The sequence below is a fragment of the Cyprinodon variegatus genome, unplaced genomic scaffold (assembly GCF_000732505.1).
Source record: "Cyprinodon variegatus isolate N-32 unplaced genomic scaffold, C_variegatus-1.0 Scaffold277, whole genome shotgun sequence".
NCBI classification, from domain to species: Eukaryota; Metazoa; Chordata; class Actinopteri; order Cyprinodontiformes; family Cyprinodontidae; genus Cyprinodon; species Cyprinodon variegatus.
In genome coordinates, this window is record NW_015150730.1 from 463,324 (window position 1) to 488,985 (window position 25,662).

General features: G+C 37.3%; 1 protein-coding gene across 6 annotated transcripts in view; it reads left to right on the forward strand.

The window, feature by feature from the left end:
• The window catches only part of LOC107090026 (adhesion G protein-coupled receptor L2-like), a 133,870-nt gene that overhangs the window by 70,738 nt on the left and 37,470 nt on the right, over positions 1–25,662 (forward strand). For 5 of the 6 annotated variants that reach the window (XM_015383159.1, XM_015383162.1, XM_015383160.1 and 2 more), the window contains 4 exons: positions 13,249–13,548; positions 18,064–18,164; positions 19,863–20,048; positions 23,651–23,689. In XM_015383159.1, the coding sequence (XP_015238645.1) occupies positions 13,249–13,548; positions 18,064–18,164; positions 19,863–20,048; positions 23,651–23,689 (626 nt within the window). The remainder of the gene's footprint in view (positions 1–13,248; positions 13,549–18,063; positions 18,165–19,862; positions 20,049–23,650; positions 23,690–25,662) is intronic. The other variant, XM_015383161.1, reaches the window with a different exon arrangement.

Here is a 25,662-nt window from a genome sequence, read left to right on the forward strand (position 1 = left end):
ATTGCTTTAATATCAACCTTAAGACATCGCTTGCCAATTTACTTAATTTACTCATATGATCCAGTGTTATTTTTTGTATCCATTTGTTCCAGTAAAAAAAAAAAGAAAATAGTCAGCCCAGTGTTACAGGGTAGGTTAATTGTAATTAATTTACCTGGCTTCCCTGATATAATCGTGGTCCAGATACCAGAGTCAAGGTATACTAAAGATTTTAAAAAATCCAAAAACACACAAAAGAAATTTATAATTTATAATAATATTTATACTAATAAAAAACTACCTCGGTGAATTTTTTCACTGTGTGGTGCAGAAGTTAATATAGCACTGTTCGTTCCCCATCTGATGCTGTTAACTGATAAAGTTTGCTATAAAAATTTGTTACCTAAAAAATATTAATTGATATAAAAAAAAAAGTGATCAGTTCTCCTCTCGTAATTATGTTGGCCTGGTGAGAAAAGGGGAAACACTCAAGGGTGACTCGCAAACATCTTATTAAGGATGAATGAGGCTATTGTAATTCATGAATCTTTCTTTTGGTATTAACTAGACTGCACTTCCTAGATGTATTAGAAACCCCAACAACTCACCGGCTTAGCCATAGTAACTGTAACTTACCTAACATAAATATTCCACATAAATATTCCAAGAATGTACTTACTTCTTTAAGTATTTCTGATTACAAATGAACTTCAGTTGAGCTTTTGATTTAGCCTTGTGTGAGAGAAACTTGCTTTGTCCAGTTAGGCCCTCGGATAAAGCTGGACAATAGCACCCTATAAAGGCTATAAAACTCCTATGTTTTGAAATCCTAGTTCAGAACCTGCGGGAATACGGTTTGCTTTGATGATCCTTTGAGGATTCAGTGGTAGGGGTAATATTTTTCTGTCCAAAAGAAAGAAAAATAAAGGAATTACAGGATTATGCTCTTTTTTTTTTGGATCAAAGCACATGTCCCTAACCTTTAGCTGACTTTTACTCGACTTAGAAACTGTTCATTGAAGAACGTGGTGTTAGATAATGTGACTGAAATGTAGTGTGGAACCTTGGTTTTGATGCACTGCTTGATTGATATAAATAAAAAATTATTTTTAGGTCCAACCTAACTTTCTTTTTTCTTCTTAAAATACAATATTACCATGAAACTGTGACACCTATCCAGCCCCTTTTCCACATTAGAGAAACTTTGTCTTTTGTTTTATCATTTTTTTCCTCCCCTGCCATGTTCTGGCTAAACCCAGCTTTGCGTTTCGCTCAGCTTTACTTCGCTTTCATATCTCTGTATGACACCTCCAGGTGAGTCTTGAAGACTGTGAACATTTATAGATGTATCGCACGCTAAGCCAGTGCTCCACGCTCTAAAGCATGTTTGGAAGCAGAAATAGAGTCAGAAGCAAAGGAAGTCAGGGGATTTGGAGCAGCCTTAATTGTTCTGCTTGCTGGATTACGGCAGGAGGCTGTTTTAGTGGACCTCATAGGTGTACATGACAGGGAGTTTCAGAGTGTTTTACTCAGAGTGTATTTCTGTCTCCACATATATCTTCCTGTCTACACGTATGTGTCTGTAGAGCAAGCTGCTTTGCCATCCTGAATCAGACTTGTCGTGTTGTGACCGTGCTACGCCTGCTGCTCCACAGTATTCGGTTTCTACAGGCCTCATAAATTACCCCACACAGACATAAGATATGTCAGACACAGCTTTTCTGGTCCATGGCTCTTTTAAGGAACAAATGTCAATAAAGCTTTCAACCCAAGGATATTTTTTAGTCCTTTATTTATTCTTTTTTTTTTTAGAAGGACTGATGGCATGTTCCATAACATCAAATTTGGGGGTTCCTGGGTTACCTTGTAACTTCTTACAATTTCATGCATCCATCATTTAACTCTGAATCGAGCAGAAACAGTAGGGGTGCCTATAAAAAGCCTGATGCAAAATGTATGTCCTGTGGGATTTGTTTCTCTGTCATTAATTATCAACTCAAGCTCCAGGTAAAGAGGAGGCTGAAGCTCAGCTTTCATCCTCTAAGACGACTTTGTTATTGAGTCAGACTATGCATGGATTTATGTACAGCCACCCACATATGATATACATGGAGTCCCACTGTCACACACTCGTCTCTACTAAGCTGTTCAGCTGCTGGGCAAGCTTTAATGGATTTTTTTGGAGCTATTTTCTATTAAAAGGTTATAAGTAGTTATTATCTTACCTGCTGTAGATATGCTCTTGGTGTCTTCATTTAGTACAACTCAAGATTAGTTGGTCCCTGGAGGCTGAAGCCAATGGATAGGGTTGAAGCTGTTCCTACAGTATGAAATACTTTGGTTAAATGGATATAATTTCCTACAACTGCACTGTCTGTTAGATTTCAGGCAAAAACATTAAAATGGCTTAGCCTATAGCTTTTTGATGATTTTGTCATCATAGCCTACATTAAATTAAGATAAGAGAAGCCTATCATGAGCATGGCTCAGGAATTGCTGGGCTTAGTAGAGTTTTTATTTGCATCTACTGTTTTTTTTTCTGCGCCGTTCTTCTTTTACCTCCTTTTATAGTTTTACAAAAACAGAGCTGAGCTAAACCAAGGCAGAAATAAAAGCTCCTTTACTGTCACAAATGATTCTAGAGCACAAAGGCTATGTAGGCATCTATGTCCGAATCTTTAAAAAAAGTTTTTATATTCAGTCCCATGCAGGTTTTTTAATCTATATTTTGCAAAATTCTCAGAACCCAAAACTTCGAACCCAGAATTCAGGCAGAGAGACTTAAGTGATTTATAATAGTATTTGACTGCTTGACAAATCGACTCAGCAGCTAGGACAAAAATGCAGGAATCTCTGTAGAGGGAAAAACACAGGTTAGTGACCAAGTAACTCTGACGGAGGACAATTATCATGACAAGATCATGACAACTATACCTCAGTCATTTTGATTAAGTCCGATTTCCTATCATCTTACAAACAACCTTATAGTTTTTGCAAATGTTGCTGGTTACGCTGGGTTTATTTACTCAAGAAATGGAGGACGGAGATTATTCAATGACCATTCTGCAGGAAACATTAATTGGAACATTAGTTCCTGTTCTAGGGTAGGGACTGTCACACAGAGGATTGTATTATAATAGATGAAAAAACACAAAACAGTAGCATAATATATTTAAAATCTTAATTGCTTTTCTTTTTTTTTTACACTGCTTTGCTTTTCTATAATGCAGTTACTGGTTGGAAATGTGTGTGGAGACAGTTAGAATTTTATTGTTGACTACACATCTCTGGTCTTTGCAAAACCTTGATCTGCAGATTCCGATAGAATAATCTGAATAGATAAAAAGACTGTAGATAGCCTCATCTTTCTTCTGTTGGTGCTCATTCATTTATACATTTATATTAAAACAAAGTCAAATCAATCCGTGTGTGACAGAGCAAACACTGCAGAGCAGGGTTTTACATTTTGTTTTAAATATAATTATTATAGAGGCAGTAGTAAATTGTTTGTAGCATCTTATCTTAGTAACTTGATGCAGTTTTTTTTATTCCCAAGATACATTTTCTTTACCAGAACTCAGACGCATCAAAAAATGCTGCCAACATCCCTAAATGTGACAACATCCTTGATAGATAGGTTTAACACAGATACATTCACACAAAAACTACAAATTGACTGTGCTCTATTCAGCCTTGCTGTAAGCTGTGAAAATCATAGACATCTCTCAATCTGTTGTAAAAAGTACAATGTTTTATATATCTGTGATTCCTATTACTTCACTTTAAAAACCACCTCAGCAATCACAATAGCTAACTTTTAGTATGCTTCCAATGTTGCATAAAATGAAGGTTGTTCTGCTTGTCGGGCTCAGTGAAGTGCTTGCACTTATCTGTGGTCTAATATATAAAACTTGCTTATATACAAAACAGGGCCTGAAACTGTATAGTGACTTCCATGCAAATGTCTTAATCTATAAAATAAAACTTGGCATGTAAAAAAAATAAAAAATAAAAAAGACTGACCCATCTTTAAGAGTACGCACAATTTGGAGAAAAGGGAAATTGGTGACACTGATGGTGACTGAGTTGGGGAACTGAGGCCAGATTGCGTCATTATTGCTCTCGGACAATTGATTTTACTTCAAACGAAGCTTAACTTATGGATCAATGTCATCAGATCTAAAATGGCAGACTGATATATGCTTGCACTACTGAACCAGCCTGTCACACAAATAAAAAAAAAAAGCATTTGCAAGCAGCTTTATTCGACCCACTGGACCCACACATCCCTGTTAATCAAAGGGGTTAAACAAAGGGAGGTCTGTGCACATGGCTCCCATGTAGACAAATAGGGAAATAAGAAAAAACTTCATAAAACATAATCAAGATTAAGCTCTGTGAGTTTTCAGCAGTTAGATTGTTTAATATATCAAAGCTTTTAACCTTTTAACAGGACATTACTTCAGACATCCAGAACTATCTCCGTAACACAATTTACAAGACACAATAAAATGATTTTTTTTATGCTCAGCATAGAGGTAACAGCAGAGAGATGTTGGGTCACTTGATAACTATTTTATCTGGGTTAAAAATTGATTCTAAAACATTATCATTTCCTGCATGCTGCAGATGTCTATTTATTAATATACAAGGGGGATTAGCTGTGTAAGTGACTCATCTTTAAAACTGAAACTAATTAAAACAGCTTGATTTGACTGCAAGCTGTCACTCCACTTCCCTTAATAGCAAGCATTAGACAGCTTACAATCTATTTATTCATGTGTCTGTCTGGACAGGTAGAAAATACTCTGCCTGTGTAATTTAGATGAAAAAACCCCACATCTTCGCTAGTGGGGAAGTTAGAGATATAAAATCAAGGACAAACAGAATAAGCACTCTTCTCATCAGATGATTACGCTTTAATATTTTTTGCCATCTCCCTCTCAGGAATGACTCAAGGGGGCTATAATGTGATGAAACTAATTCTGCTTCATCTGCCGCATTTCGACTGATGATCTTGCAGGATGATATTCCTTCTTCCCTTTAGCTGTATTTTAATTTACACACTCTGCTTTGACACTGGTCACAGTCATTTTTCAAGTGCTCAATCTCCAACTGTCCCATTATATACGAGAGGTAATATTCACCATATGGCAACTGCGTGCTCTTTGGTGTCAGATTTCCTATAAAGAGTGACTTCACTGCCTCTTGAGAGGAATGCAAGCTAATTGGTGCAGCCCTCTTTTGGATGAGTGCTATCAGAGGACGCAAGGCTCTTACTAGAGGGAGTTGCTCTTTGCAATCAAAAGAAAATTGTAGAGCTCATAGTGTAGAGGCATCAGAATAAGCCTGCAGATGTGCTGCATTCTGAGCACATTACTTTGTGTAGTACAGAGGAGCAGTGCTGCATAGCTGACTGTCTTGATGTTACCCACACTTTGATTTGAAGACTTATGAGACGATGACTACAAGGATCCACAAAGTCTTTCTTTGATTAAATAAGGTGAAACGATAGGGATAAGAGGAAGGAGAAGAGTAAATGAGGAGGATGATGACAAAGTGTCTAACAGCTTAAAAAACAGAGGCGTTGATTGGATTTTGATTGATTTTGAAAAATGATTTTTTTCTTGTTTCTTTGTAAAAAAAATCCTGCTAATATATTTAGTAATACAGTTATGTGTTTCCAACTTAGGAAAAAAATGAAAGAGAAACAAGTTCACAGTGCCAGGTTACAGTTTTTTCTCTGGATTAAAAAAATGACCTTCAGGATTTTATGTGATCAAATAAAAACAAATAAATCAATGGTCCTTCTAAGAAAGATTAGAACCTCTTTTTTTTGTCACACTTGATAATCACACGATTACCGTTTTTATTGTCTAAACAATCTTAATTAATCCTTCATATCTCACTCATGTTCTTTAAAAGAATGCATTCATAGTTTAAAGTTTTAGATTGTTAGATATAGAAATGTAATATAAATCACAGCTTGAGCTTTGGAGCATTAAACTATTAACCTAATTTACATCTCTTCTGTAATTACAAATTAGAGGTCTCGGAAAGCAAGCTGTAATTAAATTTGTCACCTGTCTGTTTGGTAGGAGCTCCATTAAAGCACCTTTCAACATTAATTTGATTTTCCTGAACTCTTACATAGATTCCCGTATATAAATATTATTTCTGAATGCTCAAAGGAATGGACCAAGTAGTTAGGATCCCTTTAATAAGAACATAATGAATTGGAGGTCAGAATGTTTGCATCGATGCATGATATCTTATAAAACGGCAGCAGGACTTATCTATGGAGAACATTTACATTTTTTTTCTTTATTCCATTTGTCTTTTTTCACGGTAAAGAGTCTTCCATGTTAGGCAGTTAGATTAAGAGTGTTTAGAGTGTATAATGTATGCTTGGTCCTTTGACTCTGCTAGAATGTGATTGACTGCTGATCTCTAAGTCTTCTCTCATATCCTGAGGAATTGAGTTCTGTTAGCCTCATATCATGCAACAGGATAAAGAGAAAGTAAAAAAAGAATAATTAAATGCAAACTTCTTTATCTTACTTAGGGAGCATAAAAACGATCTTGCATTCTGAAACTCTGATCCACACCTAATGATGAGTGGGATCCTGTTAGATTGTATTTTTAATATTTTGTTGTATTTGTCACCTTCAGAGATAGATTTGCATTGGGTTTACCAGTTAAGAAGCCTGATGCTGTTGCTGATACAAACATACTAGACTCAGAGATCAGCCTCTGCCTGGATCTTTGATCTGTAAATGAATTTGGCCTTTTAAGATCAAAGGCATTTTTATTCAGGGAGGTTTTTAATACTTAAAAACCAGGTGGCACTTTGAATTTATCTATTTTGTTTGATATATCTAGTTTTTAACCTGATGTTATGTTTTGTTTTTCTTATCTCCCTATTTTTTATATACTTGATTTTGTTAAGCAATGAAAGAACTGAAAAACAATTTCAGTACAGAAATATCAAAGGAGAGATTTAACAGACTGTTTACAGCGTTACATATAAATATTTTATAGAGATTATAGTAAATAAGGTACGAGCTAAAATGCATTTTGCCCTCTTAGTTTTTAAGTGAACAAGCAATTTGTAGAAAACATTTCATTGACTGTCAATAAAAGTAGTAAGTACAAAATGCTAATTTACTTATGGGCAAATGTGAGTTCTTTCTTAAAGCAGGATTCTTGTTGGTGTTCTGATTTTGAGCATACAGATACATGATAAATACAATGTTAGGAAAAAAACAAACTTGAATGACATTTTAGAAGTAACTGTTGCAACCCAACAATCTGGGATGAATCATTTATTTAAAGTTTAAACTATTTATGGCATATGCCAATTTGACTTCAGCATCAGAGCATTTTTTTACAAGTTCTGCTGGGAAATTTCTGCTTGGAAAACCGATATGCTCCATTACAGACACTACCAGCACCTATTGGCATGTCAATATTGAAGTTCATGGCAGTGTAATAGTAAAATGCTTGATTGAGCATTTTATATTTGCAACCTTAAGATCCATAAATCAAAGCAACAGGGTATAACTTTTGACCCGATTAGTAGCTTAATTTGAGATGTATTAAATAACACTAAATGAGTATTAAATCTCGGTCAGGGTTTCTCTTCTATATGTCATTTGAGAGGGTCAGATCTGTGGCGGAATTGGTCATGTGACCCAGAGCACAGTTTTAAAGCAGTCTGAGTTCCTTTAAAACACGAGAGCTAACTAAGCTAAAAGTAGTTTATAGGCAGCAAAACAGATGCCACTTACCTAATCAGACATTGGTTCTGTTCTCTGATGTAGGTTTTATCTATAGAGGCATGAATGTGTCTGTTTCTAAAAGCTGCTCCATGACCTGTATCTGCTGATCCAAAGTGGTCTACTATCAGATTCCAAAACATTGAGGGAGAGTGTTTAATTTTCTGAGTGTGCAGTGTTCAGTTGCCTTCATGCCTGAAGTCAGTCCTCGAGGGCCTCTGTCCTGCAGGATTTAAAGGTTTCCCTGCTTCGATACAGATGACTTCCATTGATAGCTGATTATCAGGCTTGGGGTGAGCTGCAATCATCAGAATCAGCTATGCTAAAGCAGGGACACCTCTAAAACCTGCAGGACAGCGGCCCTCAAGGTGACTATAGGCATGCTGGTACATGCAAGTTCAGATGAAGCAAGCATTATGGCTAAAAGTTATAGGGTTTCTTTAAGAAAAAATAAGCTTAGGTTGAAGTTTTGCATCTAAATATAGTACAGGAGATATTGAAACACCTACCCTTTATAGTGCATTCACAACATAGGCAGTGGAAACGGCGAGTGCGATAAATTCAGTTAGAATTCCTATGCAAAATGTGCAGGGAAGGGCGGTGAAGTGCTACTAGATAGAGCTGAGTTGTCAAACAACAGCACCGGATGGAAAGAGCGGAGCAGTGATTGCTGAAGTTTAAACGAGCTGAAGTTTTCTATTACCGTAAATGTCGAAACGGCAGCCAATCAGGGTATGGTTGTAGGCAAAGGTTTTTTTTCACTTAAAATGGAATAAAATGGATGGAAGAAATAAGGAATGCTCCCAAGAAGTCTTTTGGTGGCTTTAAAGAAAGTTGTTTTATTTTTGTCCTAAAATGACTGTTAATAGTCCTCACTTACCTCCAGCAAAGAGCCTGGTCTGTCACTGCCCACTTTTCAGAGCTTGGGTGTTTTCTAAAAATAATGGTCTCCCCAAGATGATTGAAAAGGGGTTCATAGATAACAATTTAGCAGCAGTCTACGATGTTAAGTTTAACCTGTGCTTTTGTTGTGAAATGCTAACAGTGAGACCTTGGGTGCATTCGATTGTAGCGGCTGTGTCCTCCAAGGACCCGGCCTATCTGGACTGGATCCTACGAGGTGGCTATGGAATGAAACAGGTCCATCCATGTTGACAGATAAAGCAGGAAAAGAATGGATGCTGAACTTCTCACTACTGTTCTGGCTGCTAATAACAATTTCGAGGAGCTTCAGCAGCAGTACCGTCGTCACAAATATCAGATTTATAGTTCCCCCACTGCAAACATATTACAATCAGGTCTTAAATGTCAGCCAAATCTATTTGCACAGGGACAGATAAAAACCAATAAACAAAACATTACCTGCCATATACAAGACTCAATAACGATTTAAAACAACTATTTTTTTTTTAATTCAGACGGAACTATTTGCATTCTTTTAATGTATTAAACTGAACTTACACCACTATACTGTGCCATTCACCTTTTTCCTCTGAGCATAGAGCAGCTGGCTTGCTTAAACTTGCAATTAATCACAGGATATCCAAGGCTATATAGGATACACCTGACCTGTCCTTCAAAACGGGCAAAAAGAAGGCTGAATTTGAAGGCAGCATAATGAGGAGTCTTCCAATCTGAACAGGCCTTGGAACCGCGCTTCGACGTAATCGGACAACGAATCTGGCCTTCGGAGGATGTAGTTGCTGAATACGAACTCAGCACTTGACAGAAAATGACATGGGGTTGCCAGGGGTAACGGCAGGTCAAAGCAAAGGGCCTGAGAGGCTGGTGATTTACTAGATATTAAACTTAATATTATCATTCCAACCACTAGCTAAGGTAAACATGCCCACTGTTATATTCAATAGCAGTACAGGAATGATATGTAATGTAATGTAGGAAATGAGCACAGCAGTGACGTCTGCTGGGATGGTGAAATCATTGGCCGTGATTAGAAATAATTCTGTCTCAATAATTTTGATTAAATTCTGAGCTGAATGGGGGGGGCACTTCTCTGAGTGACCTAAAAAATTCTGTAATATCCCTGAAGCAACATCTTTTTTTGATTCATTTTTTTTTTTTTTTTTTTTTTTTTTACAAAGTAAAAAAAAGTAGAAGCAAAAACCGTTCAGTCCACTTGCTGAGTTCATTCATCGGTGGGGTGCCAGCTTCATGTAGCTGAAGCTCCTCCCTTTTGATGATGCGGTCCAGGATGTAAACACTGTGCATCTGAAATGTAGAGCGGTGAACTACCTGCGGAGCTTGCGGAAATCGCCGCGTTCACCACCTCTCATCTGAACGCAGCATAAGGGATGAATCACACATGTTTATAGTTATGATATCGGTATATATTCATCACTGTAACATACTCTGACTGCAGTATTAACTAAGTATTTAAGTTGTGCTGCACCTAGGATCAATATACTGGTGATATATGTTTTTTGCCTGTATTTGGTTGCAGTACAAAATGTTTCAAGAAAGTCAATAAGGAAGCACTGCTAAGCGGTTTTATTGCATAATTACATATTAGATATTAGATAGCCCAGGGTATCTTAAACCTGGTCCTGAGGGTCCTCTGTCCTACTGTCTGTTTTAGGTGCCTCCACACACCTGATCGGAATTAACAGGTGATTAGCAGGCTTTTGAAGCATTTGATAACCACTGTTGAGGTCATTGCGATCATTTGAATCAGGTGTGCTGCAGTCGACACATCTTAAACATGAATGACAGTGTGCCCTGAAGACCAGGGTTTAGCTATACAGCAAGATACATATTTTAAAAATAAAATCAGTTAGAAAGATAAAATATGAATTTATTTTACATGTCAACATTAGCACCATTTAGTTAAGCTTTTTGTTATTTATGGTGTCAGTATTGTTATCAGAACATGGACAATATTTATTGGCTATTGCGTTCTGCTTCTCTAATGTTTAAAGCAGCATGTTCATATTTGGCCATAATGGACACACCATCAGTGTGAAAACTAAGGCTAGGCTGAATTTAGAGAATTATGAGGACAGGGATCTCAAATGTATATATATATAAAAAAAAAAAAAAAAGATGTTGCAGTGGCTGAGCCAAAGACAGGACCTCAAGCTAACTACATTGCTTTGATGGGACCTTAAAAGAGCTCTGCATAAAAAATGTCTGCAAACCACAATGAACTGAGGCCACGTTTTAAAGAGTAGTGGGCCAAACATTCCTCCACTGAGATATGAGAGCTTGATAAACACAGAAAATAACTGCTTCAAGTTATTGCTACCTAAGGTAGTTCTTTATGCTTTTGATTTCCGGAGCATTCCTTAACCTTTTCCATCAAAGTATACACCTGGTATGCTTTTGAAGAAATACAATCCTAAGAAGCTAAATATAACTTAACTTTTAAAGATGCATTTACTTTAGAAAAGTACAGCTTGAAAGTTTTATCTAAATTCTATTTTTTTATCAATAACATCTTATGCAGAATAGTAATAATTACAGTTATTATGGAAAAGCTGTATTCTATGTTTCCAGATTGTATTTAAAGGTGAATTTCTCTTTCAAGTGAAAGATAAAAATATATAAATTATTGTCAAAAATAAATATTTATTGCCTCTACCAGCTAGCGTCGATAAACCATTTAAAAGCACATATTGTATTTGCAACATTTTACAGCTAACTGTATCTTTAGTGATGAAAAAACATTTATTACTGCTTTAAAATAATTAAAAAGCAAACAATCTGCATGTTTCAATAATTTGCACAGAAAGAAGTCGACTGAGAGGTTTGAATCGGAGAAATCTGCTCCCAGGAGCAAGTTAATCAGGTGATGCAAGCAAGCTGTTACAAACAGCTGCGTATCAGGGTTTATATCAGCCTGTGGAAAAGCAGAAGTTTGCTCAGGTATGAAGAGGTTTAATATTCTGAAACCCAATTACACTTGCCCTTATATTGCATTATATGTGTCTATTGAATCAACCAAGTCAGCCTATGAATCTTCTCACTTTCCCTGACTCAATGAAAAAACTTTCCCCGCATTACATAACATCTAAAACTTTTGTTCATTCTTATATATACACCATTGTTATATTGTAGCAGTTTGAGAATCAATATTGAGTTTAAGATTAAAATAAATTGATTTAGAAAAAAAAGTACTGCAATGAATTTAAGATATATGGATTAAAAACATATTTCTTAGCTTGAATCCTAGGTCAATTTCATGGTTTTTGACTTCTTTTATATTATATGAATGAAAATGCAAACCTCAAGGGGGCGAGCTGCTAAAGGCTCAGCCCTGTTGACCTGGTATGCCTGTGAATGTGTGGGTGATGGCTATATGATCAGTAAATAGGTGCGAGTCAATTGGCCAAGGCTCGTGTAGGACAGGGAACAAAGATCACCCTGGGAAATGTGACATTTATGACACACCAGCATTTCCTTTTCTCATCATGGGCATCATTCACCACCCTATCATGCTAGGGTGGCCTCTTGGCCTCATCACAGATATCAGCTTTGTAATGAACTCAAATATTTTACCTGAATGAAGAAGCGAAGATCCCCCTGACCCGCTGATTGGTGTGAAACAAAAAATGTCGGCTCTGTCACTATTCTCTCCCCCCCCTGGGAAATGGAGATAGGTGTCTGATGATGGAGTGTCAGATAGCATGATATTGCATTTTCCCAAAAGCACCGGGGGAACATGTTGAAGACTATAGTGGCTTCTCGCATGGGTAGACCTCATTGTGGGAAGCTGCTTTTATCTTAAAATACAATCAGCAGGTTGTGGGTAGAAATGTATGGCCCTTCAGCAGACAAGACGCTTTGGATACCCACAAAGACACACATACACACAAACACTCGCTGTGTTTTCTCTTTTTATCCATATTGACTCTTCATACTGTATTAAATTTATTGATTTCCCATTCTTGCTCTCATTTCCTAGTTATCTCCAGGCCCTCAGCTGCAGATATCAATCTGTGAGCTGGCAGTGATTTTAAGCAGGGACACACCTGAGTAATAGAGCAGACAGTGGTTGGATTGCACACTCTCTGGTGTGCCCAGTCACACACGGATTCACTTGGTAGGCGTGGACCGAATACGGTGGAATCGCATTATTGCTGATATATGGTTTTTGCTCGGGGCAGTGCGGTTCTCCTTCTGCGCTCCAGCTTTATCAAAGGGTAGGAGGCGAACAAGGCAGGGGGGGAAAAAGGTAAAACGCAGAAAGGCTTTGTCTTCATTGTTGACATTTAATCAGCCCAATACTGAGTCTACTTGGAAGGAATCACTGCTGTGTGAAAGATTGCCCTGCCGCTATTGCTTGTACTGCTTATTGGCTTAAGTAAAATAGAAATGGTGAAAGATAGTGTCACATTGTCAGATTTTTCCTGGTGTTGTTTTCTGAGCTAGAGGAACACAGGTGTTGTAATAAGTGAGACCCCTGTGAACCCTTTTATTATTAAAAAAGATCAAGAAACCACATCTTAATAGTTTAACTGTTCTGTCTCTCCAGTCCCAACCACGGAGGATGCCTCTGTTTCATCATCCATGCCCAAAACCACCCCGTTCTTCACTACCACCACCATGCCCACCCAGAGGGGGCAGGGTGATACCACTGGAGCAGGGGCGGATCCAAGAGAAGGAAGGATACTTTACGAGGATAGCCATGGGTCAGTCACAGCTGTGCCCACTGTGCCCGAGCTGCCCCCAACACCACGACGCTTCTGCGAGGCAACCAGGAGGAGAGCCATTGACTGGCCCCAGACACATACTAGCACCACCGTGGAGAGACCATGCCCTAAAGGAACCAGAGGTAGATACTTATTCTTTAGATTCACTTCCTCATTTTCTATACATTCCTGTGCAAAAAATAAAAAATAAAAACCCTCAAGAACTGTGATTGTAATGCAGAAGGATAAACGTGTTTTTGAATCTGTTGCAAATGAAATTCTACAGCTTCTGCATTCAGCTTTGCTCAGTTTTTCTTCTCTTTGAGTAGCGAGCCCCTGATTTTTTTTCAGTCTTGCCACAAAATCAGACCAGCCTTCCCGTGTCTACCAAACAAGGGTATCATCCTTACCCTAATGCTGCTTCACACTATGGATGGTATAACAAGAATAAGATTCAATGAAAAAAACAAGTATTTTTGTTTTGTCCCCCTGCAAACCACAAACATGTCTGTTTTGGGTTTTTTATTTTAACATTTACTTTATTCTAGGTGGTTTTTCAGTCAATAGACAGTCTTCACAATCTACTGGTTGCTTGCAGTGCTTGTCAAATAACCATCAGTGTTTCAGCTGTTTCAATAACAGTAATAATAATGATAATTACAATAATAGCATATTTTATTTGAATGCCTTTTTTAATCAAAGTACTCAAACTCACCTTACATCTGTAAAAACAATAAAGCTATACAGTAGATGAAGAAAAGACCAAAAAGAAAACATAAAACAAGAACCAATGAAGGGCTGGATAGTTGTTTTATTATTATTATTATTATTATTATTATTATTATTATTATTATTATTATTATTATTATTATTATTATTATTATTATTTATTTTTAATTATATCTGAAACAGTCTTAGTTCTGATTTGGGCAACAGAATGAGAAAAGACCTGGAGGTTTTAAACTGATTTCTTCCGGGGACACAAAGAGGGGAGGATTGCACTCAAAAACCTATTCAGTTAAAAGATGGCATCAAAATGTAAACTTGGGAACAAACTTTTCTAGATTAGTCCTTTTCTTGCCAACCCCTTAGTATAGGTGGCATTAATGCTTTTGATGTTCCCAGTAGGTTCAAGGGTGTTATTTATTTTCAATAGGTTTGGCCTTGGTCCTAGAGTTATGAGATCATTTTGTGTATTTATTTTTTTACAATATTTCTGAGTAAATTAGTTAAACTAGAATAGCTCTGAAAGTCATTGTTTATGTGGCAGATTAAACAAAATGAAAACCCTTTTATTAATTTGTCAGGTATGAAAATAGGAACACGAAAGCTTATCTTTTTACTGCTTCCGACTCAGCTAGCATAAAAGTCCTCTCCTTAAATCCTCAGAAAGTCTGTGATTAACATCAGTACTCTACAAAAAATTTTAAGCCTCTCTAATTCTCTTTGCCTAACTTTAAGTACAAAAAAAAAGCTACAGATGTGACCATGTCCTATTTGTGTTGTTTTTTAATAATTTAATGAAAAACAACATGGAATGTAAAAAAAAAAGCACTCAAATCTAGAGTTTCTTGCCATCTTTGAATATGGGCTTTAATTCAGACATTTTATTAAAAGATTAAACATTTTGTCTATGTGATGTATGGGTACAAACAAATTTGTTCCCTAAGTTAGATCTACTGAGTTCTTTTGCATCTCTCTAAATAAGTGTAACACGAAAAAGCTAATTTTCACTCATTTATTTCAAAAAGTTTAGCGCTTAGGTAGATATGTTCCACACTGAAATGCATTTTGTGACCTCTAACTAATGCATAAAAAGGGAAAAAAAGAAAAAAAAATGTAATTTTAGAATGTTAAAATTGTATTAATCCAGTAGAAAGATCTTGATAGGGATGCACGATATTGGGATTTTGGCCGATATCCGATATGCCAATATTTTAAAACTCATGTAGCCGATAACCGATATCAATACTGATGTTAAAGCTGGACAAAAATAAGTAGTCATTGAAAATGGCAGTTTTGTTATCCATTTCTGACACTTAAAAATAATATACTATATTTTCATATGCTGATATCAAATTGATTTTTAAAAACGCGGTACCGATCTATTTCACTTTCAAAATCTCGTGAAATTTCATCCTTCTGTTACAAACTCTCGTGATATTTTGCAAATTCTTGTGAGATTTTGTTAGTAAAATAGATCGATACCGCGTCAATATATCAATATATAAAAATATGGCAAAATTTCGTGAATTTTCGGGGGATTTTGTAGCATAACGATGACATATAGCAATATTTCATTAGTAAAAGAAATTGATATGGTGTTTTTAAATGGCAATATATCAGCATATGAAGATATTGTGATATTTTACTGTATCAATTTTTTCCCCTCATCTTTAGAAGTTTTTAAGTCTGTAAAAAAGAAGTTTTTGAGGAACAAGAAGAAGTAGTATTTATTATTTTTTTTTAGACTTTAGAAACTCAGAAGCTGATCAAATATCGGGTTAAATATCGGTGGGGTGGCCAATTTCCGATATTCAGTTTTAAGGCCGATACCAATAGGGGGCCGATTATATCGTGCATCCCTAATTTTTAACTCTGAAAATGTCTATCTACTGAAAAGTAGGTACATTTACTAAGAAAAGTGGCCCAGATTATTGTTTAAACAGCTCGGCTCATCTGTGTCTTTTGGGGTGGTGACCCTCATCTTACCGTAGGTCCCGTCTGTCCATTTTCCAATCTAGCATAAGACATTTAAACCATTCAGTTTTAGTTTCCGCTTCATTATACATACAGAAACAACACCAGCAGATGACATAGCTCTCTAAATCACCACTGTTTAAAGTTCAAACTGGACCTGAAGCAACGTGGAAGTGAAAACTGTCAACTTTTCTTGACTCTAGTTCTAAGTTCAAAATGTCCTTGGCTCCTTTTACTATTCAGCCAAGGTGGGATTCCGACATCCACCTCTGGGTAGTAAAAGGGAGGGGCTAACTTCCACCCCCATCACCTTATATTCACTATATTGATGGCTTAAAGGCACCTTGATCCCTCCTTGAAGATTTTTTTTTCCTGTGAAGGTTGTAACTATAGCCACAACACTATATTTCTAAAGTATGTTATATTGATCTGATGCAGTATTTCAATTTTCAGAGAAATTGTGTTTTGGTTCCTATTTTCAGCTAGACCGATTGTGTGATGACTCTACATAGGTGTCACTTTAAAGGAATTGCTGAAATAAATAAACCTTTCTGATATTCTAATTTACTGAGATGCACCTGGAACATGTTTTAGCTCTTCCTTATACCTGCAGCAAAAACATGGAAAATTGTTCCCATTAAAGCTTTTTTACTGCTCAACAGCGTCACAGCAGGAATATAAATGACTGCTTCCTCCCAAAAGCACACCTATAAGAATTGAAATATTACACAATTAAACGTATTTCCTAATGTGACGCAATCCAGTGAAAGCGCGGTGCAGAACAAGCCGTACCCTTTAAAACTGTCATTCTGGTAATCTGAATGAATGTTTTTTTTACGGACACTTTCCAAACAACAAGATAAAACAATGTGTATATCTGCGCCTTTATTATTTCAGGATGCTTGGTTTGGTGTCATTCAGTACAATGACAATCCCATTTGGAAAAGTCACTTCTGCCAGTGATGTTTTGAAATAAAAATAAGAGAAAAGCAAGATCCAAAGAACCTGACAGAATCTCTTAAAATGATTTCTATTTGTGTGCTCAGTGTAGTGTTATTTCCACATCTATTTACATGCACCAAGTCAACAACATTTCAGCAGTCAGGCAGCGTGTCAGTTTTAAAACCAAAGTGTTGCATGATTAGAGCTTTTTCCTTCCTACATCAAGGAGACGGGAAAAAAAGAAAATCATAATGTACCTTCTTGGTGTTTGCATGTTATTTTGAAACCCTAAGATAAAAGTCCACAAATAGCAGGGGGAAAAACTGTGCCTGTTTCAATAAGCGCAGGGAGAAACAAATGAAAGTGGCAAACAGTTCATTTAGTGAAACAGAAGCTCTTTCACAGTAGGTACATTTAAATAATGCACTTACAGTTTACTTAGAGCAGTTAAAATCCCAGCTGGAAGCACATGAAGTCAGCGGTTAGGGAATACATTTTTCTGATGTGGTTTACGTTAGATCATCTGACAATGACAATGCCTTGGTAATCCTGCTGAAATTACCTTCCTAGAAAATCACAGAATCTGAAAGCTCTTTAAGGGATGCAAGGAAATAAAAAGAAATAAAAGCACTATCATCTTTAAAATGTAATCCTAGATTTGAAATGGAAAGCTGCATATAAGTTGCTGAAAGCTGGGAAATGAGTTGATCTATAAACCTTAGCAAATAACATCCTGTCTATCTATGCCACTTTTGATTCTTGTGTCTCAAACGACATGGAACCTTGACAGTCTTTTACTAAACCTTTTCAAAAATGCTCTTTCTTTTTTTTGACAGACTTTAAAATTCCTCTCACCCTTTCAGATCATTTGAAAAATTCCCGCTGCTGCAGAACATTTACTATCCCTTGCTGGAGAGTCTGTATAAATGAGCGATCAGCAGGAGACATTGTATCCGAGCAAGGTTTTGGCCTCCCTCCAACTGTTGTGATTTTTTTTCTTCTCTTTGCTGCTGCAGGCACAGCTACCTTCCTCTGCACTGTGATGGGGACTTGGTGCTCCAAGGGGCCGGATCTTAGCAACTGCACCTCCCACTGGGTGACTCAGGTGGCACAAAAGGTAAAAAGGAGAGTTTGTCCATTAGAAAATGTAGCAGCGATCAAGCACATAACATGGCAGAAATCAAACATCTACACTCTAGGCAATGGATGACCCCTTTGCTTGCTCGGTTTATTTTCTGTACAGGTCAAGTGCACTCATCATTGAAGCACTTTTTTTTTTATATTTATTTTGCAAGGGGTGCCAAAGTCATGTGGCAGTAAAAGAATTGCTTCCTTTCTCTCTCTTTAAAAAAAAAAAAAAAAAAGAATCTGCCGTAAATGCCAAGAGCTGCAGTCTGCTATCAAATAACCAGGGTCTCTTTTGTCAGTGCTTCTGTCCTTTGATGTTTTGCAGGTAGATCTGTAGATGTGCAGATAAGAGCTCCAGTAGCCTGAATGCACAATAATAAAATGGAACATCCTGCCTTCTGATTGACAATATTGTTCTCTCTGTTAGAAAAAGGAGGCGTGCATTCAGCAGGTCACAGCAGGGCTTCGGTAGGGGCACATCTAAAGAACAGTGCCCTGATTTTAACCAGTTAATAGGAACAGAATTTGGAATATTTTTGCCAAACACATTAGCATTGAGAGTTTTTGCAGAAGTCTGTGTATGGAAATGTTATTTCATATTTTCTTTCAATGAAATCTGCAAAGATGATGCAGATATTCAATAAACAAGTTCTTACTAACTCAGTAAACTGCACAATTCTTACTATATTAGACTAAATAAACAGCAGACAGGAGTCAATTTTTTTGTAAAAATAGAATAAAAATAGTTTTTGAATAAATTTGAATTTGACTCTATTTTTAAAAACCTCACTGATATTGAGAGCAGCTAACCTTGAGCCTTCTTCCCTTAGTAACAGTATGGAGAGCAGCACCAAAGAGAGCTTTTAGTGCCAGGACTTGACAGCCCTTAGGTGTGCTGTATTGAAAGACTAGAGAAAGAATGTTTTTTTTGTTTGTTTCAGAGCTGCTTTTCACAGCTTCCAGATCATACTGAAAATAAATCTTCAGCTGATCTTTAGCTGCATTTTTATTTATAACCTATGTGAAGAGACACTGCATAATTCGGCTATATTTTGTTTGCCTAATTTCTCAATTTTGATAAAAGAAAAAAAAACTGATATCCCATGTTTAGGTATTAATTTAGGTAAATTCTACTTGGCTGCCTTTGCTGCAATCGATGGGTTTACAGCTTTAGAAGTGCTGGTCTTCTAACTTTTCAGCAGCATACTTTTATACAGCCTCATCCCCTTTTTTATTGCTCTGAATTTAATCTCAGAGGCTGAAGAATTGAATAAAAATGTGTTTCCTGTGTCTGTATATGCATTGCTTCCTCCTGAACAAATTGATTCATTACTCTGTAAAAAACATTCTCACCATGAGAATTAGTATAGACATAGTCAGCGTGTGCACTACGATGGTGAGTCACTGCGGAGCTGAGCTAGGGTTCAATAATAAATACTATAATACACTAATCACAGAGGATTGCTTATAATTGTTATGCTGGTGTATTTTTCTGTACTTCTGTTATGCTTGCGGGTGACTAAACCCACTTTCTTTGTAAACGAGCCGTGTTGCAGTGGATTAGGACTCTGAGACGTATGTGGAATAAATTATTCAAGCCATCGTTATATAACCATCATCTCAGGACTGCATCACCCACATTTTCTTGACCCCCCCTCGTTTCCCCTCCCTTATCTGCTGTTTTTAGATCCGAAGCGGTGAAAGTGCTGCTAATTTAGCCAATGAGCTGGCTCGGCACACGCAGGGCCCCGTATTCGCTGGGGACGTCAGCTCATCCGTGCGGCTGATGGAACAGCTCGTGGACATCCTGGACGCCCAGCTGCAGGAGCTCCGGCCCAGCGAGAAGGACTCCGCTGGACGCAGCTTCAACAAGGTCTGACCTAATGTAACCTCTCATTACAATTTTCCCCTCACTCGGAGTCAACATCACCCAAGACATTCATTAGCAGGTTGCTTACAGACTGCATGCAGACCATGGCAGTGCACTTTCTCAGACACACACACGCACACGTGCACACATGTCACACACAGGTGAAAAGGGGGCCAGGCATCTACCCTGAGGGGAACCTCATTCCTTTACAGCTCCTGGATAATTACGGGCTTCTGGAAAAACAAGCTCACCTGGCAGTTCCACCTTATTCGAATTAATGGCCATAACTCCCCCCACCCCCCAGCAACACAGAGAGTAACGCTTCGTTGCTGAGAAGTGTCGAACTCCTGTCCCTCAAACCCTCCGTAGACGCCCACTGAGAATAGAGCATGTCCGAGACACTATTGAGAGACATGAGAGATGACTGATGGGTTGAAAACTTGCATCATTATTCAGGCTTAGTAGTTATTCAGTAAACAATGTGATCCTTTGCTGAAATGACACCCACTGCTTGTGTCCATATGTTTAGAGAGCAAAACAAAAGCTACCACAGAAAAAGTTTGTCTATCCATAAAGGCGAATTTTTATGAAGGTTTGCTGGTGCTGCTTTGAAATGTCACAGAAATGGCAGAGTGCAACTGAAAACTTTCAGGGCTTTAACCTCTCTGCAGTGATGTGAAGGTGTACTCAGTGACATCCATGTGCTTTGTTATTACAGCTGCAGATGTTCACCATTGTTTTCTGTCCTTACAGTTTAATATGAATATACACCTAAAGCAGTTTTTTGCTCCACTCGGGAAATGTGTTCTGTTTAGCATGTCTCGACTTTGCAACAACTAGCTCAAAGTAAGCACATTGTCCTGCACATGTGTACCCTGGATTGTATCTAAGTTTAAGGTTACATTGTGCCTTTGAAAAATATACACACATCTGTTCAAATTGCAAGTGTTTGTGTTTTAAAAGAAAACTTGGTAACCTTTTTCACTTTAAGTGTATAACAAAAGCACAAAAGAAGACCAAGGACTTTTTAAGAATAAAAAAACTGTAATCATCTGATTATATGAACGTGCACATTCTTAAACTAGTACTATCAGCATCCAATTATCTTTGCATTTGCTTACTCTTAAGTTGTTCTTCAAATCTGTCATATTGTAAGGACACATCTTGGACAGGTGAATTTATATTTTATCTCAGATTTCAGTTTAAAACTCTCTTCAGGTCATCCAAAAACACATATCTATAGGAGATATATTTATCTAATCAGTTTAGATGTATTATTTGATTCATTGTAATACTAGGAGATTAGGGATGGGCATTTAGCTTATTGTTTATCATTATAGTTATAAATTTATAGTCATGATAACAACCAGATTTATTGTCAAATAATAAATTGGAATTAGTAATTTTGAGAAAATGGGTGAATTGGGAATCTTATTTTTAGTATTTTCCTGCTATTTTTTTTCTATTTGGCAATTTTAAAGAATAAGGTTAAATGCACTTCCTTAAGAAACTGGTCTCCTGAAGAAGCCTATTTTGAATTTTTATATTTTTACCAGAGTAGTTTTGTGGTTGTGCAGTTCTGCTTGCTGTGGCATGCATTGCAGCTGCAGTTACCGAAGAACCACTTCAAATAATTAAGTGTTTTTATCATCAAATGTATCGTTATCAGAATAGTACCACAAAATATTCTAACATCTTAAGGCCATATTGTCCAGCTCTGTAGGAAATACAATCCTTCAGCTTTCTAGAAGATTTTTGCACAGTTTGACTGTTATTTGTAAATGTTCTCAATTCCATTCAGCTTAATAGAAAAACTGGAAACTAGAAAAAATTACCCCAGAGCGTGATGGTGCAACAATTATGTGTCTCTGTGGCTATGATGCTGTTTTGGTTATAATTGAGGACCAAAGTTCAGGCTGATTTGTTTTTTTAAAAGCAACCCAAAATGTAGTCCAGACATTCACTATGCAGAAGATGTTTGTTTGATATAAAACACAACCGGGGCTTGAGAGAAGCTCCTACAGCGCCTTGCTGTGAGCCTCTAGTCAGTCCATAAGACCAGTTTTAGTCTTGTCTTTCATTTCATTTTTTCTTGAAACTTTCATTCCTTCTAATGTCGCTGTTGTTCATGTTCTCATGGTAATCAGGATTCTCTTCACTGTAGCATCGTAAATGTGTGTAAGGCCCTGCGATGTGTTTTGTACCATTCTCCTTATTAAAACCCTGTAACAGAAGTTTTGCAGGATGATCCTCATGGGATGCTTAAACTAAGAGTCAAGATCACGATGCATCGTAACTAAAAAGAATTCATAAAACAAATCAAAATGAGCATTCACAAAGTATTAGTTTGAGAAAGTGCACATTCATTGCATCCATGTTTTTGCATTCTTCATCCTTTATATTTTTCCCCTTATACTTCTGCTTGTATTTCAGTTTTTTTTCAATAAGTTGTACAGGATGTGTCACATTAACAGTATCAGGTTTAGACAATAATGAGAGCTGCTCTATACTTGGCCAGCAAACCTCCACTTAATCAGGAAATCAGATTATATAAAACAGGATTTTTCCAACACATTTTCATAAACCGAAAACAAAGTAATTTATCAAAATAACGGCTTACAAATCCACATCTTACACCTCTGCTCTCATGTTTTCTTACCTGAGTATTGCTGTTTGGGTTTTACCTTGTGGTTTTTTTTTTGTTTTTTTTTTGCCTCATACCTGCTCTGATGGATACTATTTCATTTAAGACATTTGATTCCCTCAGAGCAGTCAGTGAATTTATGGCTATGTAAATACAAACACAGCTGAAGATAAGTCAAACCACTTCCTGGAGTCGGCTTGTTGATTTGCATGCTCTGCAAACAAACAAACACAGGAAAAAAATGACATCTGAAAAGCTCGGCGCAAGGACTTTGGAAATGTTTATTCGTAAATGTGATTTGTTTCCAGGAAGATGAAAAATGCTAATTCATTGTGTGCTTTCTTAGGTTCCATGTTCCCCCTTTCCTGCAAACCAACAGCTCAAATCAAAGTTTCCATCTGCAGAAGTTTTTTTTCGTTTTGCTTTTCTTTAGGTCTTTTTGATGCAGTGGTCTGGATAAAAGCCTGCGTTGCAGCATTTGATTTTCTATGGTGTGACAAACTTCTAATCACATGGCTTACTTAATGCCAAGAGATTAACGGAGGGTTATAAAAATAACTAGAGCTTAATTAAATTCTCCATCACAGGGAATACAAAGGACGTTATCCCTGGATTGTTTATCCTCTCTGTGTATTTCAGTGTATCACTAATGGGGAGCATCAGAATCTCGTTTCAGTAGTTTCCCTCCCCTCAGCCTGTGTTTTTCTTATCTCTTCCCTTCACTCGTATGTGATCCATATTCATAGCAAGAATTTACCCCTTAACGTCCCCCTGGAAGCTTTCAGATCTGTCTCATTATTTTAAGGTGATAGTTCAAAGACCTGTGCCTTTCCTTCTTTTCATTAACACTGTAATTGATAGTAAGTTGCATGGTTTAACGCTTCCTTTTCTCTCACCATCTTCTCTCTCTCTTTCTTTACAATGTTTCTCTTATGCTTGATCCTCTTGTTGTGCGGAAAAGCTTCAAAAAAGAGAGAAGACATGCCGAGCATACATGAAGGTATAACTGCCAGGCTTTTATTTCTCTCCACATTGCTGTTTCTACCCCTGACGTCTGACTCGATGCATGCGCCTTTGTCTTTAGTTGTCTCTGTGCCAGGCGGCCCAGCTTGTGTGAAAACACAGCGTCTCTGTCTGTCTGTCTCTGCTCTCCTGTTGCTCTCTGTGTTTGAGGATGTCCCTGTCAATATCATTCCGTCTGGGTCTCATTCTCCATCCTTAATATCCAATCACTTGTACGTTTTCGCTTCATCTTTTCCCTCCCTCCCACTTTTCACCCTCTCCATCACTCTTATTGGCTCTTTGCACATTCTGTGAATAATTGTCTGCCCACGGTTGTAATTGCATCTCCCTGTCAGAGAAGTGTGATCAAAGTGGCTTTGTGCTCTGTTGTCACTTGCTTACACGGCAAAATCTCTACTCTCCCCTTTCCTAACAGCAAGATAAACAACAAACAGACTGCAAAAAAAAGTTTCTTCCACTATGATTGTGTTTTATCTGTGGGATTAATTTCAGCCCCTGTTTCTTCATTTGTATTTTGCTCAGACTTTTTTTTCTCAGGTAGGCTCCTCTGAGTGATAAATCAAAAGATCATATAATAGTTTACTCGGGGACTAGGCTGTTTTTAATTTATTATTATTGATGTCTTGTTTTATGTAAAGAAAAATGTGATGCATTTCCTTGTACTCATTTGAAAATCTTGTCTCAGTCAGATTTGCAGCTCAACTAAAGGTGGCGTCAGTCCTCTGGTCATTCAGCTGTTCCATTCTCACATCACCTAAAAAAATCGACACAGAATGCAGAGCAGACATATTCATGATACCTGCAGGCTGCACCATAATGGCATTTGTGTTTTTGCTTCTGTGTTTGTCATTTCTTATAACCTATACTTTTTAAGGTACAACCTTATAAGGCTTGAACTAAAAAGGTTATTTTTGCAACATCACAGTAATGAGAGAATCCATCCTTGCAGGCTTTAAATTGTGCTTTAGTTGCCAAAGCACAGAGGGTTCAGCCAGACGGCGTTCATGCACAGGCAGTGGCGAGGGAGGTTTAAAAGTGACAACGATGTAAGCTTTGGAGCTAGTAGCATCAATTGCAGCATAACTGGAGAGTGTTTGGGATAGCAAATGCTGCCGGTGCTTGCTTTTCATCTTGAAAAACATTTATTTGCTCATCTCCCAGCTGGATATATCCATTGTTCTCATTAGCAGTTTGCACATCTGACAATTTATTCTTGTAAAGAGACCAGTAGCGCAACTACAATGCTTTGCTAAAGTATTCACATCCCACTGAATGTATTTAACACGCAGTGATAAATATTTTTATTGAAAGGAGACTGGTGGTTTGGTAAGAAAATCTGCGGTATGTGTAAATATACAGTAGTTCTGTTCTGTAAAAGCTTCAAAAGTTTGTTTGAGAGCATGGTAAGCAAACAGCATTATAAAAATGATGAGACATTGAAGATGGGTCAGGAATGAAGTTGATGAGCTGTTAAAGCATTGTTAGGTTTAAATCATTTTCAGGAATGAGCATGGCACAACTGTAGACAGATAAACACACAACCAACCACCTTAACTCAGAAAGCAGAAGAGGAGAGCATTAATCAGAGAAACAGCCATGGAGTCCCTGGTAACTACAGGGATCCTATGGTAAACTGGAAGAATCTGTTGGCAGAACAGCTCTGACCTTTATAGGAGAGTGAGAAGAAGTGTTGAGAGTTTGCAATGACAGATCTCATTTGTTGGTTATAACAAACCATCTAGGGGTCACAGCAAACTCTTGAACAATGTGCTTAAGTCCAGTCAGACCTACAGGTAAAGAAGCTGCATATGGTAGAAAAAATAATATGCATATCATGTAAAAACAATATCTCCACTTTGAGACATAGTAGTGGAAGCACCATACTGTGGGACATTGAGATAGATGGAGCAAAATTCTGGATTAATTTCACTTTCAGAGACTCTTAACAAG